Source organism: Penicillium manginii (assembly GCF_028828005.1).
Source record: "Penicillium manginii strain IBT 31320 chromosome Unknown utg000010l:1.0-1143873.0:1.0-1144522.0, whole genome shotgun sequence".
NCBI lineage: Eukaryota > Fungi > Ascomycota > Eurotiomycetes > Eurotiales > Aspergillaceae > Penicillium > Penicillium manginii.
Window position 1 is genome coordinate 606078 of NW_026643111.1, and position 27107 is coordinate 633184.

Below are 27107 nucleotides of genomic sequence, written 5' to 3' on the forward strand. Positions count from 1 at the left end.
AAGCATTGGTGAGCCGCTAACAGATTACTATTTCTCATTTTCCCTATCTTGGGATGGGCCTCCAAGTGATCAGTTACTGACTAGACCAAATAATGTGGATTTGGCGCCTTGTCGATCCAGTAGCTAAGACTAGGTTTTCGAATGCCATCAAAAAGGTAAATCCATCAGAAGCGTTGACCGGTATGAAAAGGGTATGTCTCATAATCCTCGCCCACTGCAAGAATGGCTAGCTAATTTGAGTGACAGTGCAGGTAATCACTATATTCAATTACTTAAATAACTCAGAGGTCTGGAAAAGATTGAAGGCGACCAATAATCTCCTGAGAGAGGAGCTACAGCTTACACAAGACAAATATAATAAAGCGACAGGTAATAACGCCAAGATTGTGGAATATTGGGATGAGTGATTCGAAGATCACTTAAATAAAATAGTTAGAAAGTCCTCAAATTAGCTTACCGATGCACTTCAAAAGATGGAAGATACATAGAAAAATAAAAACAGCCCATCAAGGGCCAAAGTGCTGCAAATCATCAAGGACCTTCGAAATCAGGTGGGCAGGAAGATTAAGCTCAACACCAATAATATCTACTAGTCAAATACTTGGAATTATAAAGTGAATAGTGAGATAGCGGCCTGGCACAGCTAATTATTGATTTCTCCGTTTACTCAAAAACATTCTGTAGTGTTCAACATATAGAAGAGTCAGTATAAATAGTATTATTTTTAAGCAGTAGAGCAGTATGTGACTACTGGCTTCTTGGAAGGTTTATACATCGCCCGATCAATGAGATAAATATTTTGGGGTTTTTCTTTCTTTTGCTTTTTCTGAAAAAAAAAAATTATAACGATTTCGAATTGGTTATTCTCATGTGTTACTCGACTATTAAAGGTTTTCTTCGTACCAGGGAATACCATCGCCATCCCGACGAATCATTTTCGACATATGCTTCATAGATCCTGCCCATGCAAGAGAGAGCAGTCTATTAAGATGGCAACACATATATCCTTGGTAGAAGCGGGCTTTGCCCTTGGTATAAGAGCCCGGCTCATATTCAGGATCCACAACCGTCACCCAGGCACCATTTTCTTCAAATGCACCGGGCTCTGATAGTTCAGAAGGTTTGACAGGCTGTGGGTAGTGTATAAATGATTGAAGTGCCTCTGAATCGATGAGAATACACCAGCGAAATCGAGCACCAGCAGCGAAGAACTCATTTGTGACAAAATATTTGAATTGCTCGCGAACTTGCTCGACACTAGCTCCGTCGAGGCTAGCTTTCTCTTTAAACTCAAGGCTGCGATATCCGTCTCGTAGAAGTCGGTGTGCATTCTCGTTCTCGTCCGAATCCTCTCGTAACTGAATTTCAAGAGAGGCAAATATGTTTTCTCGAATTGCGTCCACCATAGCTTCCCAGTGAGTGTCTGATTCCGGCGTGAAAACAGTGCGATAGATTGTATATCCCCATGGCCAGCGAGAGATTTCTTCTGATATGAGATAACCTGACATTCCACGACGGTGTCTGAGCCAGCGCTCACATTTTATTTGACGTCGTCTTTGACCATGTTGCAGCTCAGTTTCGTCAGGTGGAAAATCACCCGATTGAGACTCCCATGGCTGCTCCCAGTTTTCGTGGTGAAATTTCCAAGGGAGTGGCACTCCTGCAGGAACTTTGTCTAATGCCTGTTTTAGTGACATAGTGGAGAAAAATAATATTTTGAAGAGTCAACCCCCGCTGACTGTCTCGGGCACTAGGTTCTTTATATACAAACAGAGCATCCGCTGAGTGGACAAGCCATCGTCTTGGCGCTAAGGAGCTTGAATGGTCGATGTAACCTGACAATACAGTACTTTTACAACAACTAGCTTGATACAGTGGCGTTCGAAAAGTTTGAAACCCTCCGTGCGACCGCCTTTTTCTACCGCCCACCATATTAGTACACCGCCCCCCCTATTATGGTACGTGATACGCGCTGTTTATAGTATTATTATACATATTCCACGCGTTATATTAAGCTATTTAGGCCTTTAGAATACCACCAATTCGTCAAACTGCCTTACAAATAGTGTAAAATCAATATGATGCACCGTCACAGTATCCAAATGTGACACAGCGCTCACGCCGGTGTTAATTAGCACTAGACATCGCCATAATGTAGTATGAGTGGTGGTAGGAAGGACGCTTGTTCGTGCGTCTTATCCTGAGTGTTTCTTCACCCGTAACTCTGGGGGTGCCTTGGGTACCTGTCCCCGTGTACGTGACTTCTGGAGCTAATGCATGCCCCCTAGTGTTGGTTGGCTCTCGGTGGCCCATCAGTAAGTTGCGGCCCCTCGTCGCAAGGTCCGTAACAAATAGTTTGTAATATAATTGTGCTAAACTAGAATTCTGTGAAATTATATAGTATATAGGCTTATTTCGCGACCAATATTCGGTCACTATAGTTATTTTGGGTATTGTATCGAAAGAGGTGAAAGTCTGTCTCTACTTAGAATACCTCATGAAAACTATTTAACTAACAGAATATTACGATGACAAAGCAAGTTATTCAGCAATGCTAAGCAATAGGATGGTGAAATCGACTAGTAATGTTACGATCCGTCGTGATAGCTTATAATAAAGACTTTTATAGCTTATAATATTATGATTTAATTGTACCAAGATAATACCTAAGTAAAACATGCCAAAAATACGTCGATTTTAATACCTCCTTATGCCTATACAAGCTGCCTAAAGTAGTTAATTAAGCGAACTTATACAAAAAAGAGAGCATGAGGGTACCCTCTAATACCCGTGGGTAAGACCGCAAAATACTCTCGCGGGTAAGGGTATTAAAGCTTGCGAAGTTACCCTCAATTTGAGGGTTGAGGGTAGGGGGTCTCCGCACAACCCGCGGGTATTCCGCAGTCTAGCCTGGACCAATATCTACTAATGCGGAACCAGTAGCGGTGCTTGCTCTACACCCTATATGTGACCAACGCGTCACGCACTAGAACGGAGTATTTTACCCAAATACCGGAATCACCCTAACGCGTTAGTAATAGACCTCCAACCGAGAACCAAAAAATGGACATAGGGGCTTCAAGGAATAGACAAATCTTTCATTTCCACTTTGCCCCCTACACACAACATATATATATCTGGGAAATTACGTGCTTTTTCAATTCTGCTTGCACACATCGAAATGAGCCTTTCTCATCTACCTACTGAAATCCTGTGGATCATTTTATCCTATCTTTTGCGCCAAAGCGACATATACGGATTGGTTAGAACCAATCGTCGTCTGTACCAAGAGCTTATAAAGTGTCTACACTATTGGAATGCTTAGTACGATCACGGGTCGGCTTTCCCTATTGCTACCGAGTACAATCTCCTTCCATAACTCAAAGATCTTTTAGTCGGATTAGATCTTACCCAAACTAAATCTCACTCGCCTCCCCAGCAAGCGACCCAGGTGCCCTATTTGACCCGATGTAAGAGAAATATGGGTGTTGAAGAAGAGGAACAGGACCAGGATAAGGAGGAAGAGTAGGAAGATAAGAAAAGAAGATCAGATCCCTATTGGGAAGATCTCTATACTCATCCCCTTTTCTCGCAAGGATACTACTTTATGAGTATTATTAATATTCAGTATGCCCTAGCGGTGGGTATTAAGGCTGGATATTCAGAGGTTGTTCAGGCTCTGTTAAATTTTGGTGCAGAAGTCAACTTCTATCGCTGAAGTCATACTGCAAACCCACTTCCAGCCTATACCAAGAAAAGATGGCATAGCCGGAAAGTTGACATTGACAACCCACCATTGTTTATAGCTGTGCAGTATGGACACACTGAAATGGTGAGCAAGTTACTCGAGTGTGGTGCTGATCCACAGCGGTATACCCCTTCGCCCTTGTGCCGCGCCGTTGAAGATGATCATCAGGATATCGTTTCTGTTCTACTGAAAAGGGATGTGCGATCCCAGAAACCAGCCTTAAAACTTGCTGCATTGCGAGGGAACTACTCCATGGTTGAATTTCTTCTGCGCAATGGCTTGGATGCTTCAGAGCATGGGAATGCTAGCCTATATGTTGCTGAAAGGAAAGGTTACAAGGACATGGCTAATTTACTGAAGCTTCATGGTGCGACCATTGATACGCTCTCCGATAGTGACAGAGAGAATTGGGAATCAGAAGACAGAGACGGTACTGATCGCCCCAACCTTAAACATGGGTGTTGCTGTGTTCCTCCTGAAGAAGATGTTCCTGATGAACCTTCAGAGCCTGAGTCTGAAAATATAGATTCTATGTGAAAATAAATTCTGGAACCTGTGCCAATGACTCATAAGCTCCTGTTGACATTGATATATAAGCCGTAGTATATTATACCTAGGTAAGTTCTGTACCTAGTAGGTAGTCACGCCTTTGTATCCAAGGAGACAATAGGGATGTACTTGCTATTTCTCCGGAATTTGTCAATACCACGGATATTTCCTGAAGAGGTTATAGAAAGGGGTCCCATCGAGAATGAGAAAAAGCTACAGACTCTGTACACAAACAGCATTTCATGGAAGTGATTCGTCGGATAACATCATAGTACAGCCGAAATATTACAACACACCATATACTCTGCGTAGATTTTCAAACCTTGCTAGGCTCCAACTTCCATGAAATATTCATTAGTCTTTCTCTTAGTTTCGGCTACTAATATACAAGGGGATTGTTATCTCGCTTCGCTTTATTACTCGGAATTTACCATGGGTCTGATGCACTAGTTTTCACCTCGCTTCGCAGGATAATTGTCTAGGGCGTTTGAAAGAGAGTCCACTGGACACAATAGTAAGCGGGATGAACCCTGTGCGCTAGGTAGTATATGCTAGAGCAGGCTAGTGGGGACAGCCACTAAGACAGCCCGGCAGCTTCCGGATGTCTCGGCATTATTTCTTGATTTCAGGCAGTTTTGATGCTGTCTTTGGGATCTGGGATCCGGCTACCGGCCAGAGTATATCAACCCTTGAGGGGCATGATAATTCGGTCAGCTCCATTGCCTGGTCGCCAGATAGAAGCCGACTCGCATCAGCGTCAATTAATAACACAGTCAGGATCTGGGATTCGGCTACTGGTCAGACCAGCCCGATAGCCTTGAAAATACCTAGGTACAATGTCGACATGTGTATTCCAAGGTTTTCTGTTCACGCTCCAATACTATGTCAAGGCTCGACTCCCTCTCTGGTTTTCGTTGCATTATTGTATAACCTCCACATCATATACAATCCTCCACTAAAGTTTTGTCACAGTAGAATTTCAGATCCTCCTCAAGCGGAAATAGAATCTTCCCTTCCACCTCATCTCGGAACTTGTCTTCTGCTAGTGATGTGTATACCGCGTCTAGCCCAGATACACATCGCAAGACACTATTTCTATAATTCGGGCCACAGTCCATCTCATTGGCCAAGCGTCGCGCTGTTAACGGGTCGGAGAATTCCGATGGCTAAATCGATCGTTAAAAGGGTCAATAAAGGGATGTTTATATGGATCATTCGTACCATCTTTCGCTCAACTTCCGTTTTTAGTTCTTCGAACACTTCCCGATACCATAGTTCGAGGAGAACGATTCCAAGCGAAAATAGGCAAGGAATCGACGCGTTCAAGTAAAATTTCGGAAGATTCTCCGACATAGATGCCAAGTCGATTTCCTGGGTTCCAAAGCTGCGTCGGATTAATGGGCTGTCGAAGTCAATTGTCATATCCAATGACCGCAGGAAAAAAATATCTGATTTGCTCCAGTAATCCGTCATCCACTCTGTGGTATGCAGCTGCATTACCGACGAAGCCAACTTCAGCCCTAGCCGGGATCGGTGATCTTGACGAAAGGCTTTATCTCGCAGAACTTGGGCCAGGGACACAGTATCGATGCTTTTGAAGTTTGGTAGTCTTTGCTTGTGATCTATAGCCCTGATACGATGCTGTCGGCCTCTCTTACTAGTGATAAACCCTAGCCACTCCGATGGTGGCATTGGGGCCGTAATTGTTGCGCATATATTGGAGATGTCTTCATAGTCGGATGCTGGCGGGGAGGGTGGTTCAATGACAAACTTCACTCGGGTATGCCGAGTGTCCTGACACAGGTCGATTTCCGTGGTCCCCCAAGGCTCCATCTCAATTTCCCGCCAGTTCCATGATGAGTAAAATGAAGCATCGGAAATAAATATAGCGTGGAAACAAAATCCTTTCGCGAGAGTTTTCGGGGTTCGAAACTCTAGTTTCATGTTCACATCGTGCCTCAGCATACAAGTGCAGCTGGGTGATATGGGGAATTTGTCCCGAAGGATCTCGTAAAGATCAATCGCATGAGAACGGATCCGCGTGTAGTGTTTAGTACTTCTGCGCGAGATGCGACGCGTCACGATGGTAGACTTATTTTGGTCAGTGAGCTGCGCCAGGAAGGTATTCAGGCGTCCTGCTTCTTCAAGGTGCTGGGTGATGCCATCTTTCTTGAGCACGAGGATGATCTTCTTCCATTGTCGCCGACGAGTCTTTTTATCTAGCGGTTCATGCTAAAGGATAATTCCTTAGTCTCAGAAGAGAAACGAAATTGCCAACAAGCTTACCTGGCCATGGTCTCCATATTTCGCCATTAAGTCCTTGATTTTCACAAGTTCCTCGTTCATATCTTCCACCGTATCCAGATATTGCTGCACAGACTTTTGGCTGAAGACCTGTTCCTGGACGAGGTCTCCTTCCCGCCATTGGGGGTCTGTGGGATCTTGCATCATTTCGGATATCTCTTCTTCACCAACTCCGCATTGATTGGCAATGTCCTCCATAAACCGCTTGCAGGAGTTTCTAAAGCTGGCCTGCTCACGGGCAAGACCTCGACTAATGCGCTTTAAGACATGCTGATAGTGAAAAAAGTCCTTTACTACACCTCTCTCTTCAGCATAGAACTTGAGGGCTTCTGTGATGAGGGGGAAGACGGCGAGAACAACACCAACTACCTCGAAACCACTCATGGTGATAATAACAAAGAAACAACAGGTAGAAGGCTAAATACGACAGTCAAAAGTGACGGGAATATATTGGAAGAAAGTCAGAAAGAGAGGAGATTGAAGGTCAGGCGATATCAGAGAAACTCGGACAGCACATCGACCAATCTACCCCGCCTCAGCTGAGATGCAGCCCAGACCCCGCCAATGGGAATTCTAATGGAGAGAAAGTACTAATTGCCAGGAATCCACCGGAAATAGGAAAGTCTAAGAGCCGTGGACTGTCAGATTTGAACACTTCTCCAGAAAGAATTTGGTTGCTCGAGCTCTCCAGTACTTTGCATCCCAGCGGCGAGCAGCGATCGTGATAATACGTGCTTCGCTATCATTTACCCCTCAACTTCGCATCAGCAGTCTCCCTTGCTAGTGACCCTGCATCTGAGATGGATTCAGAGCGAGATCCATCAATATTTTCTCTTGTCGCGTTATGCGTTCGCGAATTCAACGCACTGTTAGCCTCCGTCCCAAGTGAAGAAATCGAGACCCGCCTGAAACTGCAGGATGACCTGGGGAGGCTACGAGTCTGGATCGGGAATTTCGGTGCACATCGCAAGCAGACAGACAGACTTTCCTTGGACCACCGGCTTCGAGAGGCCCCGGAATTGCATCAGGAGGTTCGGAATCACATCAATGATATTTCCGAAGCCATCTATGGAGGTATCCAACTTCACTCAAATGATGGACCTGAATTTTGCTAATTTTACCCAGCGACCTCTGTTATCCAGGAAAGTGAAAAGCCTTTCGAAGATGATGAGACCCCTCCTACCTCCGAAACGAACGAATTGGACTCAGACGATTCCGATTCCGATGGGTTTTGGGACCAGATCAAATCAGAGAATGAGAAGCATTCGAAGCTGGAGGAATATTTGCATGACGTTCAGTACATCATCACCAGCCTGTGGGTTTCTTCCGGCCCGACTTTGAAGAGAACTAGTGTTCACACAAAACAGATACAAATTCTCCGTGACTCTCCAGAATCCAGCTCACCGCGATCGAACAGCTCAAGCCTCACGCATTGATCTCGATCATTTCGAATTCTATGATGTTCAACACGTGTCCGAGAAATTCAAACTTCCGCGAGATAGCATACTTGCTCAACGGCTCGGCAAAGCAAACACGAAGCGGCGTCAACTCCTGGCATATCACAAGGATCATGCCCAGAAAATCTCCAAGTATGTTGATGTGGCCATGGAAAAGACCCACAAGACGACAAAGGATCATATCAAACACAACGACCTTGATATGTCCAGAAGAGGACCCCAAAGCATCTCAACAAAATGGACACAGGATACTACTGTTTCGACTATCAATCATCAGGACATTGAAGTTGCATCCAACTCGGGACAAACTGAGTTTTCTGCAACAACCTCGACAGCTGGCAACCAAGCACATGAATTGATGCCACCGCCGCCAGTGGATGTGGTGAATAAAGACCAGAACAGTCTATTTGTCTGCCCATACTGTCGCCAGATGATACAGCTTGAGAATGCGGACGAAGGCTGGAAGTACCACGTCTTAAGCGACTTGCGGCCTTACATATGCACATTCGGAAACTGCGTGAAAGCCAATCAGCTCTACGACAGCTACACAGAGTGGAGTGAGCATGAACAACAATTCCATCGACGAGAGTGGTTTTGTAATTTGTGCTTATCGAATTATCAATCTGAAACTTTCTTCTTAAAACATCTGGAGGATGCTCACGCAGGAGCAATTCCTGAAGACCAACGGCGGGCGCTGGTGAAATTGTCTGAACGTCCCATATCTTCTGCGCAGCAATGTCCTTTATGCACAAAGTCTCCAATTTCAGATCCACGTCGATTCCAGCAGCATCTAGCGCGGCATCTTCAGCAGCTCTCTATTTTTGTTCTCCCCTTCCTGAGTCTGAAGAAAATGAACATTCAACCCGCGACGGAGAATCGAACGAGTCTCGAAAAGCGCTGATGGTAGATGGTGAAGTCAGAGAATCGCCCAAGTCTACGTCGACGTGGAGTGAGGGATCGAGTCCATATGACCAGCCTGAAGTTATTGAAGGAGAGAATTGGCGAGGACTCGGAACTCAACTGGACGACGACGAGAGGACTATGCTGTCAGGACACTCATCGACATTGAAAGACATAGCCAATTTGAAATCCATATTTCAATCGCCTGGCCAATCGCAGAAAGCCGAGAACCTTGAAGAGGATGTGCTAAAAGCTCGTGAATATATGCTCGGCAAGGACCAGCCTGGCTCACTGGAAGACATGACCAGCCGCGCATGGACGTTCATGAAACAGGGCTGGTGGGAGGAGGCTGAGCAGCTCCTGATGCAGGTTTTAGATATGAGCAAGAAGAAGCTTGGGGAGGACCATCCTGATACACTGAGTAGCATGGCCGACCTCGCATCAACATTCATGGAACAGGGCCGGTGGGATGAGGCTGAGCAGCTCCAGGTGCAGCTTCTAGGGATAAGAAAGAAGAAGCTTGGCGAGGACCATCTTGATACACTGAGTAGCATGGCCGACCTCGCATCAACATTCATGGAACAGCACCGATGGAAAGAGGCTGAGCAGCTCCAGGTGCAGGTTCTAGAGATGAGAAAGAAGAAGCTTGGGGAGGACCATCCTGATACACTGAGTAGCATGGCCGACCTCGCATCAACATTCATGGAACAGGACCAGTGGGATGAGGCTGAGCAGCTCCAGGTGCAGGTTCTAGAGATAAGAAAGAAGAAGCTTGGCGAGGACCATCCTGATACACTGAATAGCATGGCCGACCTCGCCTTAACATTCACGGAACAGGGCCGGTTGGAGGAGGCCGAGCAGCTCCAGGTGCAGGTCTTGGCGATTAGCAAGACGCAGCTAAGCGAGGACCATCCTGATACACTGAGTATCATGACCAACCTCGCATCAACATTCATGGAACAGGGCCTGTTGGAGGAGGCTAAGCAACTCCAGGTGCAGGTTCTAGAGATAAGAAAGAAGAAGCTTGGCGAGGACCATCCTAAAACACTGCGTAGCATGGCCAACCTCGCATCAACATTAGTGGAACAAGGCCAGTGGGAGGAGGCTGAGCAGCTCCAGGTGCAGGTTCTAGAGATGAGAAAGAAGAAGCTTGGCGAGGACCATCCTGACACACTGCGTAGCATGACCAATCTCGCATTGATGTATAGGAAGCTGGGTCGGCAGGAGGAGGCCAAACAGTTGTACCAACGAGTACTGGCGAGCTATGAGAAGAACCTGGGTTTATCTCATCCTTCTACTATTGATGCACTCAACCACCTTGGTCTCCTCTACTTTGATCAGGGGAAGGTGAAGGAGGCTGAGGAGATGTACCAGCGAGCACTGGCAGTCAACGAGAAGGTCCTGAGTTCAAATCATATTTGTGCTTTTGATACATTCAACAACCTTGGCGTCCTCTACTCTTATCAGGGGAAGCTGAAGGAGGCAGAGGAGATGTACCAGCAAGCACTGGCAGGCTACGAGAAGCTCCTAGGTCCAGATCACAGTGCGACCCGGCAACTAGTTGAGAGGTTAAATGCCTTCAACATTGCAGATCTGAAGTAGTGTCTTAACCTCCCCATAGGAAATTATAAATTTTTTTGATGTATTCAAGTTCTTATAGGAGTCGTGGGTTCACTACACAGTCTCTACGTTTACTATGAAAAGCAATATAATTACTCATCAGGAGCAAAGAATCGAAATCTTTTTTAATTTGTATTTTCTAATCTCTATTGAGAATAGTAGTCTTGGAGACATTGGGGGAAGATCTGGTATTGTTAATTGACGGTCGTAATAGTGTGACTAGCAAAGCTGTGTCTATCGTGTGGCTAAAACAGAGAGCGTATGCTGTGAGGTAGATCTCTGGGCCCTGGAAACAAGGCACAAGTCGTTGAACCAGATTTGCAGAGATCCACCAGAATGGGTTACAAGGAATTCCACGTATCACGTTCGGTACTCCGTACATAAAAATCTTATGTATTGAGGTACTGTAAGATGGGTACGAAGTGCATTTTACCGCGCCCCTCAGTTTAATGCGGGCTGGTCAAGCCGATCTCGAGAATGACTGTACCACCAGAAGAGGGAGTATCAATTATCCCAAGAACTTGAAATAGGCCTGTTTTTCATACTCCAAGATTGCTGGCTACTCACGGCAGTCGAGACAAAAGGGTGGAATATTAGTTTGTGACTGGCGAGCTTCGCGGACAATTTCTTCATTCTAGACCTTGTTTCTGGATGTTCTTCATGATAGCGTCTCGGGTTTCATACGATGTAGGGCAGACGAGCATGAAATAGCCACTGGAAATAGACCATTGAACTGGAAGAAAAGGTAGATTTGAATTGGCAAAGGTGAATAACACTAATTGAGAACTAAAGAAACTATAGAAACACAAACAAACTACAAACGAGAAAATAAAGAACATGAGCTGCGTATCTGAGGACATTGATATGGATATTGATCGCTCGATGCATAGCTAAAGAAACTAAAATACAGAAACAGGTCTTCTTCAACAATAAGACACGTTATAAACAATCATGACAATGTCACTCCCATAATCCAGGGCTAGCAACAACCCCAGCCCCAGCCCCAGCGCGACCCAGATTCAATTCAACTCCCAGACCGTAGATCCGAAGTACAAAGGACAAAACGGATATCAAAATCATTTCGAGAAACCAAGGCCATCCTCAAGACGATCCAATAAAGAATTCTCCGAGGCAGAAGAAGGGGACCGACTCCGATTCTCAGATCTACTTCCATAGGCAGCATGGGAAGTAGAAGGATCATCAGTTAAGACAGTCGTCGTCATAGCGACAGGAATAGAATTTTCTTGGCTCCCACCTTGATCCTGTGCCTGTGTTTCGGTTGAGACCTGCGCCCCCCCGCGTGCGAAAACTATACCGCGGCGCAGACGGATCAATCGTAGACGGATCCTGCGCAAGAGGATCCCGTTCCTGTTCCAACCGGGCCTTCTTCAATGCCTTCCGCTTACGTTGACCAATATATTCAGTAGTAGCGCCCGGAACGGTATTCGCGCCGGGAGTGGTTGTATCATTAGGACCTGCTGCCGCTGCCGCCGCAGCTGTGGCGGTTTCTTGTCGAGCGATGTCCTCGGCAGCCCTTTTAGCAACCTTTTTCTCCTTCTTGCGGAGTTTTTTTGCCTCTTTTCTGAGTCTGATTGATTCGGGGTCTGTTGGTGGTTGAGGTTGGGGTTGGGGTTGGATTGCGGGTTCCCGTCCGGTTGCAGTGTTGACATCGCCTTTCTTCTGCTTTTTCTTGGGGTTCTTCGAGGCTGCGGGTGCGCCGGGAATGGTACTGATGGTGAATTCTCGAAGGCTGGTGCCGCCTTCTTCGTCGTCGTCTCCTTCCCAGGGCTGCTCTGGTGCTGCTGCTGCTGCTTCTTCCTGCGGGGGTGCAGACGTCCAGGACGCTGCAGTTTTGCTGATCGGCTGCCTCGTTCATGCTGCGGAGGAGTTTGCTGACGTCGTCGTGGCGGGAGAGCGTGTCGAGTCGGGCGAGGACTCTTGCGAAGAGTTTTGACTCGTCGATGTTTGGGTTGTTGGTGAATTCGGGGATTTCGAGGATATTGTACGGTTCGCTGAGGGCTTTCAGTTTGCTATCGTCGATGAGGATTGTATTCGATTGATCCCATCGTTGACCTGCAGGGAAAGAAGCTGCCAGTTCCCTTTCCTGCTCGAGTTGTTTCTGCTCGTCTGCGGCGGGCTTTTGCTTGCCACTGGCTGGTTTTTGGCTCGGGGGTGATTTGTAGGATTCGTTTCCTGGGTATGAACTTTGTACTTCGAGGCTACTCCAGACTTTATGGAGCTGTTTGTACACCTGTAGTTTGGCATGGTATTGTATAGGCGTGAGGCCGAATCTGTCTCGACCCCACAGCGCGACGAGATTGCGTTTCTGTTGTTTTGTGAATATTCTCGCGCAGAGTGCTTCGACGGTTGCGGGTTGTGAACTGGACCAAATCATCACGGCATATTTCTTGGTTAATACATCTAAGAAGTGATCGAGGCCGGCCCGGGACGCGAAAGAGGGCGGGAGTTTTTTGTGTTTTCGGTGGACCAGAGTTCCATTCAAATCGAGGATGATAAGTAGCGGTCGTGGTGTGGGAGAGCTTACTGCCGGTGGCGACGATCGCTTCATGTAGTCCGCCGTCGGCGAGGGTATATCCACTGGTGGTGTTGACTCCCGTTTTCGCGGCCTTGGTTGGTGTGCGTGGATTATTTGCGCAGATGGTCTGGCCATTGTGCTCATGGGCTGTGCTCCCTGGAAGGGGGCTGTATTATTGAACGGCATCATGGGGAATTGGCTCTGCATGTTTCCCATGATGGAAGCGAAGAGTGTCGGGTCCATCATCGGCATCGGCATCGGCAGAGCCGTTGGGTCGTAGCTCGTGGCCTGCGGGTTCCATGCCGGAATATCAAATGATCCAAAAGCCATTTGTGATCCGTCATTGGCGCCTCCCACTGGGTATTGATTGGAATTGACCGCATGACTTGACGAGTTCGTCATGTACGGACTATATCCAGATCCATAGCCATATTGTGGTGTCGGTGTTGGCGTTGCTATCGTATTATTGATGAAGCCGTCCAGGGCGTAGTTCCTTTGCGAAGGGCCAGGGTGTGGCGCTCGGCCGGAACGCCTACTACGCGCACTTCTGTGCGCGGGGTTGGAATTGGAGCCCATGGCTTCTAGACCATGATGCGACAGCCCGGTATTGTCGATTCGGCGCTGTTTAGGCGCGGGATCTTGAGCGGCGCCCTGCGCGCGTCTCTTCCCTTTACCGCAGCGAGGCAGTTTGGCAGATTTGAGGGGAGTTGGCGCGAAAGAATTGCGTTCGGAGTAGGCGATAGGCACAGGCTGTTTGGAAGGCAATTAGTTTAATTGATCGAATGTTTGAGGGGTTCTGAATATGGGATGGGATCATATACAGGAGTGATTCTGCAAGATCGAGAGATAATAGTATGAGTCAATGCTGGCCGTCGGTGGACAATAAAGAAAAGAACCGACATGAGCCAGAAATAAAAAGGCCAGAAAAAGATTGCAAGTGACTTTCGTCAAGGTTGTCTCGGGGTTGACCCTCAATGGATTTTCCTTATCGTCTGTTATCGTCTTCACCGCCCGGCAGTACCTTTTTTTTTGTTCTGCGGGAAAAATATGGGACTGCTTCTGTGAACTCTACATCATTAGATCTTCACAATTACCTTACCGACAATGGGGATTTCAGATATGCTGAACCGCCGAGTGCGGGCTCGGCCTACAGACGATGATGAAAGTGTCTATTCGGGAGGATCCGACATGGGTGACGAAGTCCGCGACAAAGACGGTCAATCCGATGCGGAGGATCAACAATCTCACAGCGTATGAAGGCTATCCCCTCCCCCACCGATCGCATGCTTGGATTAAAACTAACTTTCACCGCTACTAGTCCCAGGGCTCCGATGCCAGCGCAGGCGAAGAAGATGAGGATGAAGACGGCAGCAACCTCGGAGAAGAGGAATTCTCAGATGCCGGCGACGACAACGAGGATATCCAGGCATCTCTGAGCAGCGTCTCATTCGGAGCTCTCGCCAAAGCCCAAGCCTCCATGGGATCCAAGAAAGGAAAGGAAAAGCGATCTCAGGCAGGCGCCGACGAATCCACAACCGCCTCCCCACTCGACGACATCCGGGCCAAAATCCGCGAAGCGCGCGAACAGAAGCGCGACGCCGCTGCCAAGGAAAAGAGCAAGGAAAAGAAGGCCGCTCGTGCTTCCAAGCACGCTCCCATGGTGCAGTCATCCAAGCACGCCGTCACACGGCGACGATTGGTAGTTGAGCCACCAGCCGTTGCGAAAGCCCGCGACCCCCGTTTCGACGCAGCAGTCATGGGCTACAGTGGTTCGGGAAAGTACTCTGAAGGCGCGAACAAGAATTACGCTTTCCTGGACGACTACCGGGTGTCGGAGCTGAAGGATCTCAAGATGCAACTGTCGAAGACCAAGAATGCCGACGCAAGGGAAGAATTGAAGATGCAGATTCGCTCCGCGGAAGATCAGATGAAGACGCGGAAAAACCAGAAGCGCGAGCGCGAGGTCATGGCCGATCACAAGAAGAAGGAGAAGCAATTAATACGCGAGGGCAAGAAGAGTACCCCGTACTATCTGAAGCAGTCGGAGCTGAAGAAGGCGGTGCTGGAGAAGAAATATGAGGAGATGGGATCGCGGGATCGTGCGAAGGCTTTGGAGCGCCGGCGCAAGAAGATCGCGTCTAAGGAGCGCAAGGACATGCCTTTCGAGCGGCGTGGGATGGACGATGCGCCTCCGGACCGTGGGGGGCAAGCGTCGACGACTTGATTAGGATACCCAAAATGTATAAAGGCAATGCATATCACCTCGTTTGATTTCTGATATCATAGTACATACTAGACATACCAGGACATAGTACTAGTAACTATTTGCCATCCATGGATCTGGTAGAATTTGTATTGAACACTTGCTAGTCAAGCTTGCGAGTTACCATTTAGCCTAACACAGAAAAAAAGCACGAGAGCATCAATTGTAGATCGTTTTTACATATTCAGATATAATGCAGGCATAACTTTCCCTGAGACCGATCAAGGTAAGAAGTGGCCGGACTGAGACGAAGTGGTCCATCCGAGACATCTCGGCCCCTTCCCGGTGGAGACAGTCGAGTTGATGGGATATCAGGGAGAGTTCAAATCATGATAGTTTCCCTTTATAACGAACGGACAATATCTATATTTGATACTATTAAGTATGCATGGTACCCCAGTGTGATACGACTGCACTGTACCATGGAACTGATGTTAGTAGTTGAGTAAGATGTAACTGTACTTACTCTACTCCATACTCCAGTCTGACAGAGACATCCAACTCCGAGACAAACCATTCAAATAGCTTAGAAATCTCAGTCGCAGTCGCAATTTCACTGTAACGCTAGTCTCACTAGAATCGGAGCCACCAAATCTAGCAGTCAGAGCCCTGATCTGTGCGTTTCGACTCGTCCTTTTACCGTCCCCCAAAATTCGGTGACGTGAAAGCTGTAGCCAATCACCGTAGCTACAGGGGGGGGGGATTGAGAGCGACCAGGATAAGAAATCAGACAGGGCATAGTTTGCGGTCGGTAGAGGGTTCCGTGCATTAGCCTAGGGCACGACCTTTTTTTTTTTCTTTTGGTGATCCACACCCAGGGCGAAGGACTGGTTCTCGTTCCTGGGTCTGGGGGGTTGCGGATAGTGAACAGGAGGATTGTGGATGCAGCAGGAGGTTATAATAGTTGTAGCGTCTCCGCTTTTGAACAAAGAAAATACACAAGACATTCACGAGAGACAAGACACACATAGCAAGAGGGGAGTCTGTCCACTAGGATTGAAATGGATAGATGCTTCCACCCCCTGGTCGATGATAAGCGCCGTCTGCGCCATGTTTGACATAGAACGTGATATGAGTTGCTGCCCAAGTGTGAAGGCGGGCGAGGGTGCCGAGTTCATGCAGATCGGGAGCACATGTCTTCGCCGATCAAAGACCCCAGAAGCCCCGTGTGCAGATGAGACCAGTCTTAGCCTCAGTCTTGGAGGGGGGGAAAGGATATTAGGTATTGGGTTATTGGGGGCCAAACCAAAATCAAAGGGAGGAGGGGCCGGGTCTGAGTGGATGAGATCCTCTTTGTTTCTGTTCCATGAATGTATGAAGTATGGAGCATATGTATGCAACCATGAATAATCCCAGGAGGGAGGTTCCTGGGATATTTTGGAAACTGTACAAGTGTCAAAATGCATAACCGCCGGTATGTCAGGATGTGACGATCCACGAACACGAACACCCAGCAGGGCCAGGCTCAAACAGGGGGCACAAAGTAGAAACACGGCGTGTCTCAGGCAGATGATTCTGATACGCCGGGCCCCGGCAGTGGTGCAGGAAGTGTTTGAGCGCGGCTCCACTCAAACTCTGGACTCCAGAACGACCAGGCCATGCGGTGTACTCCGTACTTGGTACTTGGTACTCCATACTGGGGGGGGAGTAGAGGTGTTTGGGCGGTTCTAGGCTGGTTGGTTTAACTGAGTTAGCCTTGAAAGGATGAGTGGATGTTGGTAGTCCATAGGGCGTTGGTGTTGGTGTTAGTGGAGGAAGTTATGGTTCAGCGGAAAGTGGAAGGTACAGAGTACTTCCACTACTTCCACCCCTGCTGAACATCTTCTCTCTCTCTTACTCCTCCTCCTCCCCCCCCTCTCTCTTCGGCCTTTGTCTTAATTTCCCCCCCTTCTGGGTCCAGAACCCATTCGGAGAAAGTTCTGCCGGTCCATTTCTCTCGCTTGTTCTCTGGACTTGGAACTTTGTTCCTTCTTACTCTCTCTCTCTTTCTCCCTCTCCCTCTACTCCGTTACTCCCCTCCACCTTTTCCCTCGGACTATCGAAGTGCCTAATCCCTTAACGCCGGGATCTGTGCACGTCGCTGTCGCTACTATTGATGCTCCACATTTGAGGTCGGAGGCTATTCCCGCCGATCCCACGACCTGCGAAGAAATATACGATAGGTGATAGGTATACTTCGGCTTGATCCAGAGTATCTCGTTCCGTCCAGCTCATCGTCAAAGCATCCCTATCATATCATATCACATCACATCACATCACATCATCATGTCGACCGCAGTTGCGCCCGCGACGGCAGCATCTCTGTCCTCGCCACATGTCACCCGCGATCCTAGTCCAAAGAATTGCCCGACCTTGGCTCCTCCTCCCCACCGGGCGCGGCGAATTCCTCCCCATCACGACTGTCTACCACCTCCCAGGATGGTCCGCGAAGAGGCACCCCTGAGAACAAAGACCCGGCCTCCCCGTAAGTTGGATAATGAGAATCCAGAATCTGGTTGATGATTATTAACTCACAGCTGTTACAGATCAGGTAGCGCAGGTCCGAAGATCACCGTCAAAAAAGAACCGCCATCCTCGCCGCGCATGCAGAGTGGTCGCCCTCGCCCTCGCAAGCTCGACCTTTCAACCAGTCTCCCTTCCTCGAGTAACTTGTCCGTTCGACCACCCAATGGGCCTATGACTGCCCGTGACGGTGTCACTATGCAGGACGTCGGACTGGCATGTCTGTCACCCGGATTTCAGACACATGATCCTGCAATGAGAGAGCAGCTCCAACGGAGTCTCTCGGTGCGCGAACAGCAACGGTCAATTATTGAAGCACGGCTGCAAATGTCAGCCAAGGATGAAGGTCCCGATGGCATCAGGCCATCTGCGCACGAGTTCTTGGGACCCAAGAGCTCGAAGCGACGGCCGCCGCCTGGCTTGTCCATTGTCCCTCCGTCGGCATCGCAATTTGCCAACGAACGGGTGATTCAATCCGCCCCGCTGAACCAGACCTTCACTGGTCGGCACCAGCCTCAGCCTTTGACTCGCCATGTCGTGAACCAGAGTCCGACTCTGGGCTCAACTTCGCACATGCACCAACTTCCAGCCGCACAGACCAACAACCGCCTTCCTCCTCTGTCCGATGTGTTCGGTTCTGATGCTCTGGGTCGAGACAGAGAAGCAACCCGCCCAGATGCGAACCGCCCGAGTGTCTACTTAAACGCTTCTAGCACCAACTCTTCCCAATCAAATCTGGCACCGATGCCTTCCCCCGGCCTGCCCCCCCAACCACCAGTCACAAACTCCCCATCGATCACGCGAGTATCGCTCGGCCGAAGAAGCCGTGCAAGAAATGACCGGCGGGCGCGATGAACTGTTGCCACGGATCGTACACTATGGAGGCCACCAGCCACCCACTCCGCCATCTCCTCACGCATTCCATGCTGCCCCCAAGACGGCTCCTTTGGTTAGCGAAAGCATGGTCCACCATCCGCCTCAGGTCCCTATGATGCAATTCGCCGATACCACTGCACGCCGTCGCCCCCGGAGCGAGTACGAGCAAGATAATGGAAGCCCACCGCTTGGACATGGGCCTGAGCCTCAGCACCGGCCCAACCCTGCAGCTCACGCTAGCTCGACACCCTACGGCCCCTTTGGCGCCGGTCGAGACTCGCCGGAAACCCAACGGAGAAAGAAAGAGGAATTCCTGGGCCTATGCGCACGGGCTTGGGATCTCTTCCACTCTTGAACGAATCAGTTGCTCTGCTCTAAAAAAGAACTTGCTTGTCAATGCAAGCTCTCTTGATATGTGTCGATAATAAATGCTTGGAGGCGATACCCTCTTCTCCAGGCACGTTTCTTATTCAGTACAGCCGGTTTCCCGCTACGTCCGGGCGGCTCATGTCCCAGCAAATCTTTTTTTACACCTGCTGGTCGGGACTCTTGTTCATTCCTGGTTGATTGAACCAAGTGGTTTCCGTTCTTTTTTCTTCTTTATATGACCAGTCATGTTTATATTATCCTCAACCTCAGGTACGACAGTTTTTTGATTTGAGCTCCACACTCGCTCAATGGGGGGAAAATTTCTTTGCTTGGGATTTTTTGGCATCTCCTTTTCGCAATGGGAGTTTGGGGGCGTTGCTTGGCTCCTTTTACAATATACCTTTTCTGGATGTTTTCTTTTTTCTTTTCTGCTTTACGGGTTCTAGCATTGTGAATGGGTATCGATCGATTTTTCTCTTGCACTGATGAGATGCTGGATTGGTTTAATATGGCTTGGGCTAAGGTTGGACTTGGGCTTGCGTCTGTCCCACCAGACTGAGTGCCTGCACCAAATGTAATTTCACCCCTAATATGTCACGCATTCAAGACGATCTTTCCTGATAAATATTGTAATTCCCAAACGACCTTTAATACTTGGACGTGGAATCTCCCCTGTCCATACTTCGTAGATTACAGTCATAGATGCACCCTGCAGGACGTTGCAAGCGGCAGGCGGTGAGCCTCTATCGATAACCCACTTTTTTTCTTTCGCGGCCGACGATCCAGAAATCCCAGTCAATCTTAAGAATCGCAAAGAGCATTTCGTTCTTTCTATCTCGCAATTGGACAGCTTTGACCCGATCACAAATTCCCCGAGTCAAACCGCCACGCACTCTCAACCAACTCAGCAACCACCAGTCCATTCACAACGCCATCCGACGAGTCAAGCTTCATAACCACCAATCCCCTCCCCGCGACCTCGAAACGAAATACCCTCGAATACCACCATGCCTGCCTCCGTCCACGCCGAAGAGCCGCAAGAGGTCGACCAGTCCATGCTCGACGCTGAGCCTGAGGTCGACCCCATCATGCTAGAGGAGAAGCGCGTCATCGTGGTTCGTATACATTCCACCGACAGGACTGAGAACCTTTCTTCTCTCGCTCTGCTCTACTTTCTACCCGAGAAAATATATTTATATTGACCGTGTTCGTTTCCAGCTCCCCGGTTCCTCTGAAACATCCGCCTCGTTTCAGTTCGAAAATGAAGGCCACACCATGGGCAATGCCTTGCGATACGCCATTATGAAGAAGTGAGTCAAAGTCAAGCCGGAAGCTAAGCTGTTCTGCTCTGTTCTGTTCTTCCGCGGCATAGCAAGCTATGCCCCCCTGGGAGGGCTTTCTTGTCGTGGCCCTTTTTTATTATAACGCCCCGAGACTAATACGTTACAGTCCCGCCGTCGAGTTCTGCGGATATACCATCCCCCACCCCTCCGACCCAAAAATGCACCTCCGCATCCAGACAACTGGTAAGTCTGAGTATAAGTTTACGCACGACGCTTGCGTTTTCAAGTCCTTCGGGGCGTTCTTTCTCGGCAGCTAACGAACTTCTGCAGATAACACGACCGCACTGGAAGCGTTGGAAAAGGGCTTCAGCGACCTGATGGACCTCTGCGACGTTGTTACGGAGAAATTCACCGATGCGAGGGATCAATTTAATGAGGAGAATGCCAATCGCATGCAATCTTGATTTTGATTGATGTGTGCGGGATCTCGAAGTGAACCTTTTGCATTTTGTTTCGGGGCGTTTGGGTTTGAGCTTCATACAATTGTTTGCTTTTTTTTTTGTCTGGATTGTGGCTTGGCTGGAGACTGGCTAGCTGGGACAGTAGGGGATGTATGTATGTATGTATGTATGTTTGTTTGTTGAGGATAGCGAGAGTTGCATAGGATATTTCCAACTTGAATGGTCATGTCTCTGCCCAAGTATTGAAGCGGTTCGTTTATAGAATAGATGTATTCGGGTTACATAGGAGGGTTAAGAGTAAATCATAGTATGCTTTCTAATTAAGAATTACTTGAGGTAGGGGTAAGAATTCTAGTGCCTCAAAGAGTTTATATGGTTTATTCTAGATGTTGGGGCTACTTAGCCCTAACACACCCCTGCAGAACTTGAGCGCTATCGGAGGGAAGTGATCCATGGATGACAAAGCTGAACGAGAGAATACAAGGATCGGAGATCTATTCACTTAAAGACGAGCGAGTGACTAGGTTAAATACATGAAAAAGGCAGAAAATAAACCAACAGAAGTAGAGGCATATGCGCAGGATCTGCAGATGCTGAGCCCCATCAACACGGGTTCGATGAGATGGCCTCTACACGAGCGGGGCTTATAAGCAAGATCGACTAATGGCGTATACTATTTGATGGAGTCATGTGTGAATATTGACTGTAAACCGCAGTGATATGACTCCAACGGCTTGACAGAGGTGAGCCATGAGATGCCTATTTCTGAAGAGCCAAGTTAATATTTAAATTCCAATTAATTCCATGGGAGCAGAATGAAATACTAACATACCTATCTAGTATAGTTTCATACCCCGAGCGACGGAAACGGGCGAATGGCCGTCGATATTGTAGCATTGCTTGGAGTGGAAGTAGTCCCCATCGTAGGAGTATGTGTCGTAGAGAAATGAGTTCGCACTGCAGCTGGGCTGGCTGTAGAATGCAATTCTCTGCCCGTTACTCTTTCCCCATCCATTTTCCTTGTAAGACTGGAAGGCTTGGGTTTTGGTAGAGCAGGCTGCATTGTTGTCGACCTTGACGTCCTGGACTGTGCCTGTGCAGTCACGACCGCTGTAGGTCAAGACATTGACTGCAAGGCTGCCTTGAATGCAGAGGGCGGCGGCGGTGGTGAGGATCTTGGACAAATGCATTCTAAAGATGTTGAAGTACCGACAAGCTTGAAGCTTTTCTTGAACGTGAATATAGAATCGGAGGAATGATTTCAACGATGTTGGGATTTGTTTGGCTTTGGTGAAGAAAGGAATTTTCTTTATTGAGATGAATGTTGGTTTATATAGTATCTACAGTCATGGCACTTTCATCTTACAGGGCTCTAGATTATACTACTAGTACTATCAAGTTATCATAGCCTACTATTCACTCTTCAGGGCGTATTCAGCCTCCAAAGCGTATTTAGCTGAAAGAGCGTATTAGGCTTACCGGGCACATTTAGCTTATAGGGCGTATTGGTATTATAGAGCGTATTTAGCCTAAATCTCTATGTTCACAGCAAGGAAGCTGATGTCAGACGCTCCTATATCCACATGTCTAAGTAGAGGCCATCAATCGGTATTCGAGGATGCTAGTACTTGCGTGGGTCTAATTTGTCAGGTAATGTTGCTGACCTGTAGGTGTTATGATCCATTTTATCGACTCAGAAGGTTTAATTATGAAGCCATATCATATAATTCTCCCTCTCCTGCCATTTGGGAATATCTCTCCTACCGCACCGACCTCACCATCGTCCCTGGCTTCGCCGTCGAGCTTCTCTTCACGAATCCCGTTACCCGTTCTGAAGGCGAAAATGCAAGAAATAGTACCTGTGCGCTTAGTTTATCGCTTTTTCGTTTTCAATCCTATCGCTCCACTCAATGACACTTATTGCTAAATTTTCACCTGTAATGGCAACGTAGCCGTAAATAGAATGAAAGTCGGTCGGCGCAATTGGCTAATAGAGCTTCAAGTCTGCGGCGCAATCCAAATGACCAATTAGATAACACTTACAGGTCAGCAACATTACCTGACAAGATAGACCCACCCAAGTACTAGCATAGGGTCCTCAAATGCTGATTAAATATTTGGTCAAAATGAATGTAGACAGGGCCCGTATACGTTCATAGCAAGTACTCTGTCTATAACCGGAGAACCTAATCACCAAAGAGATGCGCAATGTTCGAAGAGGTATTCCTTTATCGATACTCTCGTCCAATTCTTTAGGGATTGTCCACAAAACTACTACGTACTTCAGACACAAGACAACTACGAAGATCAATACGTCCCCACTGGCAGTACAAAAATCGCCAAGAAAAAAGATAAAAGATTCGGCGACACTACTCAGACAATATTTACACATCATGTCTTCGCCGATGGGACAGCTCCACCGGCTATCATGCCATAAGCTGGCGATAAAGGGAAAAAAAAAGTAAAGGGAAGAGGGGTGGGGGTATGGAATGGTCTTTTCAATTGCGGCCCTCCAGGAAGCCGGAGACGAAGTTGGGGGGTAGTCGGGCACCGGGGTCCTCCTCTGGGCGGAAGTACTTCATGACGTGGGAGAGTTGCTTCCAGTAGTTGAGGGTTTCCTGTTTAGCGATTAGTATTGGGTCTCGAGCAGAGCGGGGTGAAATTCGCAATGGCGATAGGAATCCATGTGATGGTTGAATGCAGCGGAATTGACGTAGGGTGTATGGGGATCAGGCTCCTTGTTCCTATCCAACCATCCAATGCCGCGTGTGATATTGTATTGCCTGTCCAACGAATGGATTCCTATCGCTCGCGATGCCGGGACTAACCTGGAACTCAGCATGGCTCTGGAAGAGCAGCACGTCAACGGCGGGGAGCTGGCTAACGTAGCGGTGCTTCTCGAACTCCTGGCGGACCTTGGTGCGGATGGCGGATACGGGCATGTTCAGAGAGTACATGGTCTGGATCTCGGGGGACTGTGGGCATATAACCAAGTTAGCTTGACCGGCATCATTGGATATTCCCGGCATTCCTGGTTCTTGGAAAGCGTATCGACCACCTCTCTGGTCTATTTGAAAGTATCAAGGGACCAGATAAAGTGGCTTTTTAAAACGTAACAAGGACAGGGCGGGTATCGGGTCGGGGGATATCAGGGTAGACTGACCGCGCGCAGCCACTCCCGGTAGGTCTTGAGAACGCGGAACTTGGCATCGGACCAGTTAACGGCTAAACGACGAGAAAGAGATATATTAGTTATGCTGTAAAAGGCGAGCAAGGCTCAATTGCAGGTCAACGCCGGGTGGCAGTCGGAACACCTCGGGCGATGAAGGAGGGGGTCGAGGACGTACAGGAGCGCGTCCGCTGCGCGAGGTAGGTAGGGTTGATAGTCATGGTGAGAGATTGGTGTCCACTTGGTCCGAAGATCAGGGAAAAGAGGGGAGAATTGGAGGTTCACGGCGAAGCTCTGATGGTGGAGGTTTCGCAGGTGAGGTTTGGGTGGGTGGAACGGGGCGGTCTTGTCACCGCCTGCCTGATTAAAAATTTCTTTCTCGATTTCGGCGCAACGTTGATTTGCCTCGTTCTTTTTCTCTGATAAACATTTCCTTAAGAATTGCTCCTTTACGGCCGGATTTACTTCTTGGTCTTTCTACTAGCGTCACAGACCTCCTGGATATCCTGACCGACAACCCCACGGTCTACCAATAGCCCTCGATCGCCCCAAAATTTCCACCGGCGCATTTTTCCGCTCTCCGCCAACAAATTCCAATCCACTTGAACCTTCGCATATTACGATATGGCGCCCACGAAAGGGTCGTCTAAGGGAGGGCCGTCTAAAGGTGCCTCTGATGGAGGTAGCAAGGGCTCCAAGACTTCCACAGTCTCCGGCGGCTCGCGTGTGAGCAAGTCCAAGAGCAACGTCAAGCGTCCTCCTCCCAAGGAAATGAAGAAGAAGGCGCGCACCGAGCAGGCAAATCTCCAGAAGAAGAAGAAGAGAGTCTACACAGATGCAGAGCTGGATCTGCCCAAGTTGAACGCTATCACTCCTGTTGGTGTGGTGAAGCCCAAGGGCAAGAAGAAGGGCAAGGTTTTTGTTGATGATCAGGTACGTTTACTATGGCTTTGAGTGACCCAATTGGGTGTAATTCCAATCATCTGTGATACTAATTTTCTTTTTCTATTCAGGAGGGCATGATGACCATCCTCGCCATGGTGAATGCGGAGAAGGAGGGACAAATTGAGTCCAAGATGATGAAGGCCCGCCAATTGGAGGAAATTCGGGAAGCAAAGAGAAAGGAGGCCGAGGCCCGCTTGACAGAGAAGAAGGACAAGTTGGAGGCTGTCAAGGCTGATATTCGACAGAAGAAGAGAGAGAAGAGTGGCAAGGGCAACTCCGACGACCGAAAGTCTGCGCCCTCATCGGGCAAGTCCTCCGCCAAGGGAAAGCGGAAGAGTGTTTCATTTGCTTGAACAAGATCACAAAAGCGGCTACTGTCTATACCATCTTCATGTATCTAGACCGGGGTTTGGCGTTCTGACCGGGTTATGTCTAATTCTCAAATTCTTTCCAAAAACTTATTGTGAATAGCACTGTCGACCATGTTGGCGGAGCCTGATTCGATTATGGATTACGGGCTTTTATTGACGAATTATTCGAAATAGCATTGCGTTTTTTTTTAAGAATGATTGGATTGAAGTTCTTCTGAAACACACATCCTAAGATAGAAAATTTCGCGGCTCATCTATCGCTGGTCATAAACTACATATAAAATTACTGCCGGATAAACCCTTAACAAACACCATTGCATCACATTTCATCCATCACATCACATCAAGAATAAGCTCATCGCAACAGCTAATCCCGTCAATCCGCCCATGATGCGGAGCTCTGGCTTGAGAGAGGGACCATCGTTGCCCCAGAAGTCATCCCACTTGTCCTTCACGTTATCACCGATATCCTCAGCCTTGTCAAAGATGCTACGGCCGTCATCGTCATCGTAGCGACAGTGGTCATCGTCGTCATCATCGCAGCAACCATAACGGCTGTTTCTCTTCCGGCATTCTTTATCCGAAGGACATCCTCCGGAGAAATCGTTGGGACAACAGCTGTAAGATTCCGGGAAGCAGGCATTTCCGCACTTGACTTGGCTGCTTGAACACTCGACATCGTCGTCGTCTGAATCGGGTCGAGGGGAGCGAGCCAGGACATGTGCAGGGCTCACGCGTCCTTGGGAGGGACTTAGATTGTTCTCGCGGCGGAGAATGTTCGAATTGGAATCGACAGCGATAGTTGGGCTGGCCAGGGCGGACATTGGGGCCAGCAGAAGAGCTCCGAGATAAATAGAGAAGCGCATCTTGTAGTTTCGTTCGAAGTTTTGAGTTGAATAAGGTTCCAAGTTCTTGTAGATCAAAATTATAAAGTATAGAGGAAAGTTGTATAGATCTGTAAATATGAGATCGAGAACGGTGAAGGTAATTGAAGATGATAATAACACAAAAGCCCAACCTAGGACACTCCTTATATACAATCAACAATTAACCTCAGGACCCTGCATCGATCTCACCTCTCAGCTGTGATATCGGTGGCTGAGGGTGTAGATCGGGCCGTCATGCCGCAACGGGAATCACCCTGCGCGGCAGGGCTGAGCATAATGACACTGGACCCTTTGCCAAGAAAAGGCCACTCGCCAAGAGGTCAACACCGCTACAACTGAACTGGAACCGCTGCTATACGAACCGTTGTTTGGGGGCTTAAAGTGTAGATCTGGTGCTAAGACCAGAAAGGGAATCACCCAGCGCTTTTTTGGCCCCTTCGCCAAGAACCCACGCCACTCGCCAAGTCCAACACCGCTACTGTCAACGCTCGTATGCGTATGCAGAGAAGCAGCAAGGTTGATTTACTTGTGAGAAAATAGTTCTCAATTATTATGGATGTGTTCCATGAGCCAGCTTACTTTTTGGCTCCCATTTTTAGCCTTCTGCTGATCGGTAGTTTACTCTCGGAGCATGGCCAAGTGAGCAATATTGGGATGGACAGCAATTCCGAAAGGATATTGCACGCTCTGACTAGAACTTGAAGGGAATACCGAGAATCTCTCATGATTACGAACCACATGTTAGCGGGAGCAAAAGGTAGAATCAGATATGATGCATCATGACTTCTTTGACCCCCATGTCATCAGCATATGCATATCAGTATTGCTGCCTTGAAATCGTACCCAAAGTTCGGACCTTTGATTTTG

The 27107-nt window shown here is 48.3% G+C and overlaps 13 protein-coding genes across 13 annotated transcripts; 7 read left to right on the plus strand and 6 right to left on the minus strand.

Annotated features, from left to right (window-relative positions):
* Positions 1-92: 92 nt before the first annotated feature.
* Positions 93-407, plus strand: N7533_013120 (Chitinase II; the record flags this gene model as incomplete). The annotated part of the gene is made up of 2 exons (XM_057109770.1): positions 93-191; positions 288-407. The coding sequence occupies 2 exons, from the start codon at positions 93-95 to the stop codon at positions 405-407; spliced, it is 219 nt and encodes a 72-aa protein (XP_056953355.1).
* A 477-nt stretch (positions 408-884) lies between these two features.
* Positions 885-1697, minus strand: N7533_013121 (uncharacterized protein; the record flags this gene model as incomplete). Its single annotated transcript, XM_057109771.1, has 1 exon — positions 885-1697. The coding sequence occupies one exon, from the start codon at positions 1695-1697 to the stop codon at positions 885-887; it is 813 nt and encodes a 270-aa protein (XP_056953356.1).
* Positions 1698-3829: 2132 nt separating this feature from the next.
* Positions 3830-4285, plus strand: N7533_013122 (ankyrin repeat domain-containing protein; the record flags this gene model as incomplete). The annotated part of the gene is made up of 1 exon (XM_057109772.1): positions 3830-4285. One exon carries the CDS (start codon positions 3830-3832, stop codon positions 4283-4285), a length of 456 nt encoding a protein of 151 aa, XP_056953357.1.
* Positions 4286-5235: 950 nt separating this feature from the next.
* Positions 5236-6985, minus strand: N7533_013123 (Synaptobrevin; the record flags this gene model as incomplete). Its single annotated transcript, XM_057109773.1, has 3 exons — positions 5236-5463; positions 5519-6529; positions 6584-6985. The coding sequence occupies 3 exons, from the start codon at positions 6983-6985 to the stop codon at positions 5236-5238; spliced, it is 1641 nt and encodes a 546-aa protein (XP_056953358.1).
* Positions 6986-7401: 416 nt separating this feature from the next.
* Positions 7402-10560, plus strand: N7533_013124 (tetratricopeptide repeat protein; the record flags this gene model as incomplete). The annotated part of the gene is made up of 4 exons (XM_057109774.1): positions 7402-7675; positions 7727-7916; positions 7969-8763; positions 8826-10560. 4 exons carry the CDS (start codon positions 7402-7404, stop codon positions 10558-10560), a joined length of 2994 nt encoding a protein of 997 aa, XP_056953359.1.
* A 1218-nt stretch (positions 10561-11778) lies between these two features.
* Positions 11779-13690, minus strand: N7533_013125 (NIF domain protein; the record flags this gene model as incomplete). The annotated part of the gene is made up of 2 exons (XM_057109775.1): positions 11779-12366; positions 12413-13690. 2 exons carry the CDS (start codon positions 13688-13690, stop codon positions 11779-11781), a joined length of 1866 nt encoding a protein of 621 aa, XP_056953360.1.
* Positions 13691-14218: 528 nt separating this feature from the next.
* On the plus strand, positions 14219-15338 carry rrp36 (putative pre-rRNA processing protein; the record flags this gene model as incomplete). The annotated part of the gene is made up of 2 exons (XM_057109776.1): positions 14219-14365; positions 14433-15338. 2 exons carry the CDS (start codon positions 14219-14221, stop codon positions 15336-15338), a joined length of 1053 nt encoding a protein of 350 aa, XP_056953361.1.
* Positions 15339-17642: 2304 nt separating this feature from the next.
* On the plus strand, positions 17643-19110 carry N7533_013127 (uncharacterized protein; the record flags this gene model as incomplete). The annotated part of the gene is made up of 3 exons (XM_057109777.1): positions 17643-17841; positions 17908-18572; positions 18658-19110. The coding sequence occupies 3 exons, from the start codon at positions 17643-17645 to the stop codon at positions 19108-19110; spliced, it is 1317 nt and encodes a 438-aa protein (XP_056953362.1).
* A 1021-nt stretch (positions 19111-20131) lies between these two features.
* N7533_013128 (DNA-directed RNA polymerase core subunit RPC19) lies at positions 20132-20871 on the plus strand (the record flags this gene model as incomplete). Its single annotated transcript, XM_057109778.1, has 4 exons — positions 20132-20239; positions 20343-20434; positions 20574-20650; positions 20738-20871. The coding sequence occupies 4 exons, from the start codon at positions 20132-20134 to the stop codon at positions 20869-20871; spliced, it is 411 nt and encodes a 136-aa protein (XP_056953363.1).
* Positions 20872-21704: 833 nt separating this feature from the next.
* Positions 21705-22058, minus strand: N7533_013129 (uncharacterized protein; the record flags this gene model as incomplete). Its single annotated transcript, XM_057109779.1, has 1 exon — positions 21705-22058. The coding sequence occupies one exon, from the start codon at positions 22056-22058 to the stop codon at positions 21705-21707; it is 354 nt and encodes a 117-aa protein (XP_056953364.1).
* Positions 22059-23366: 1308 nt separating this feature from the next.
* Positions 23367-24258, minus strand: N7533_013130 (NADH dehydrogenase [ubiquinone] 1 alpha subcomplex subunit 6; the record flags this gene model as incomplete). The annotated part of the gene is made up of 4 exons (XM_057109780.1): positions 23367-23486; positions 23697-23843; positions 24032-24093; positions 24216-24258. 4 exons carry the CDS (start codon positions 24256-24258, stop codon positions 23367-23369), a joined length of 372 nt encoding a protein of 123 aa, XP_056953365.1.
* Positions 24259-24661: 403 nt separating this feature from the next.
* loc1 lies at positions 24662-25335 on the plus strand (the record flags this gene model as incomplete). The annotated part of the gene is made up of 2 exons (XM_057109781.1): positions 24662-24970; positions 25051-25335. The coding sequence occupies 2 exons, from the start codon at positions 24662-24664 to the stop codon at positions 25333-25335; spliced, it is 594 nt and encodes a 197-aa protein (XP_056953366.1).
* Positions 25336-25691: 356 nt separating this feature from the next.
* N7533_013132 (uncharacterized protein) lies at positions 25692-26219 on the minus strand (the record flags this gene model as incomplete). The annotated part of the gene is made up of 1 exon (XM_057109782.1): positions 25692-26219. One exon carries the CDS (start codon positions 26217-26219, stop codon positions 25692-25694), a length of 528 nt encoding a protein of 175 aa, XP_056953367.1.
* Positions 26220-27107: the final 888 nt, after the last annotated feature.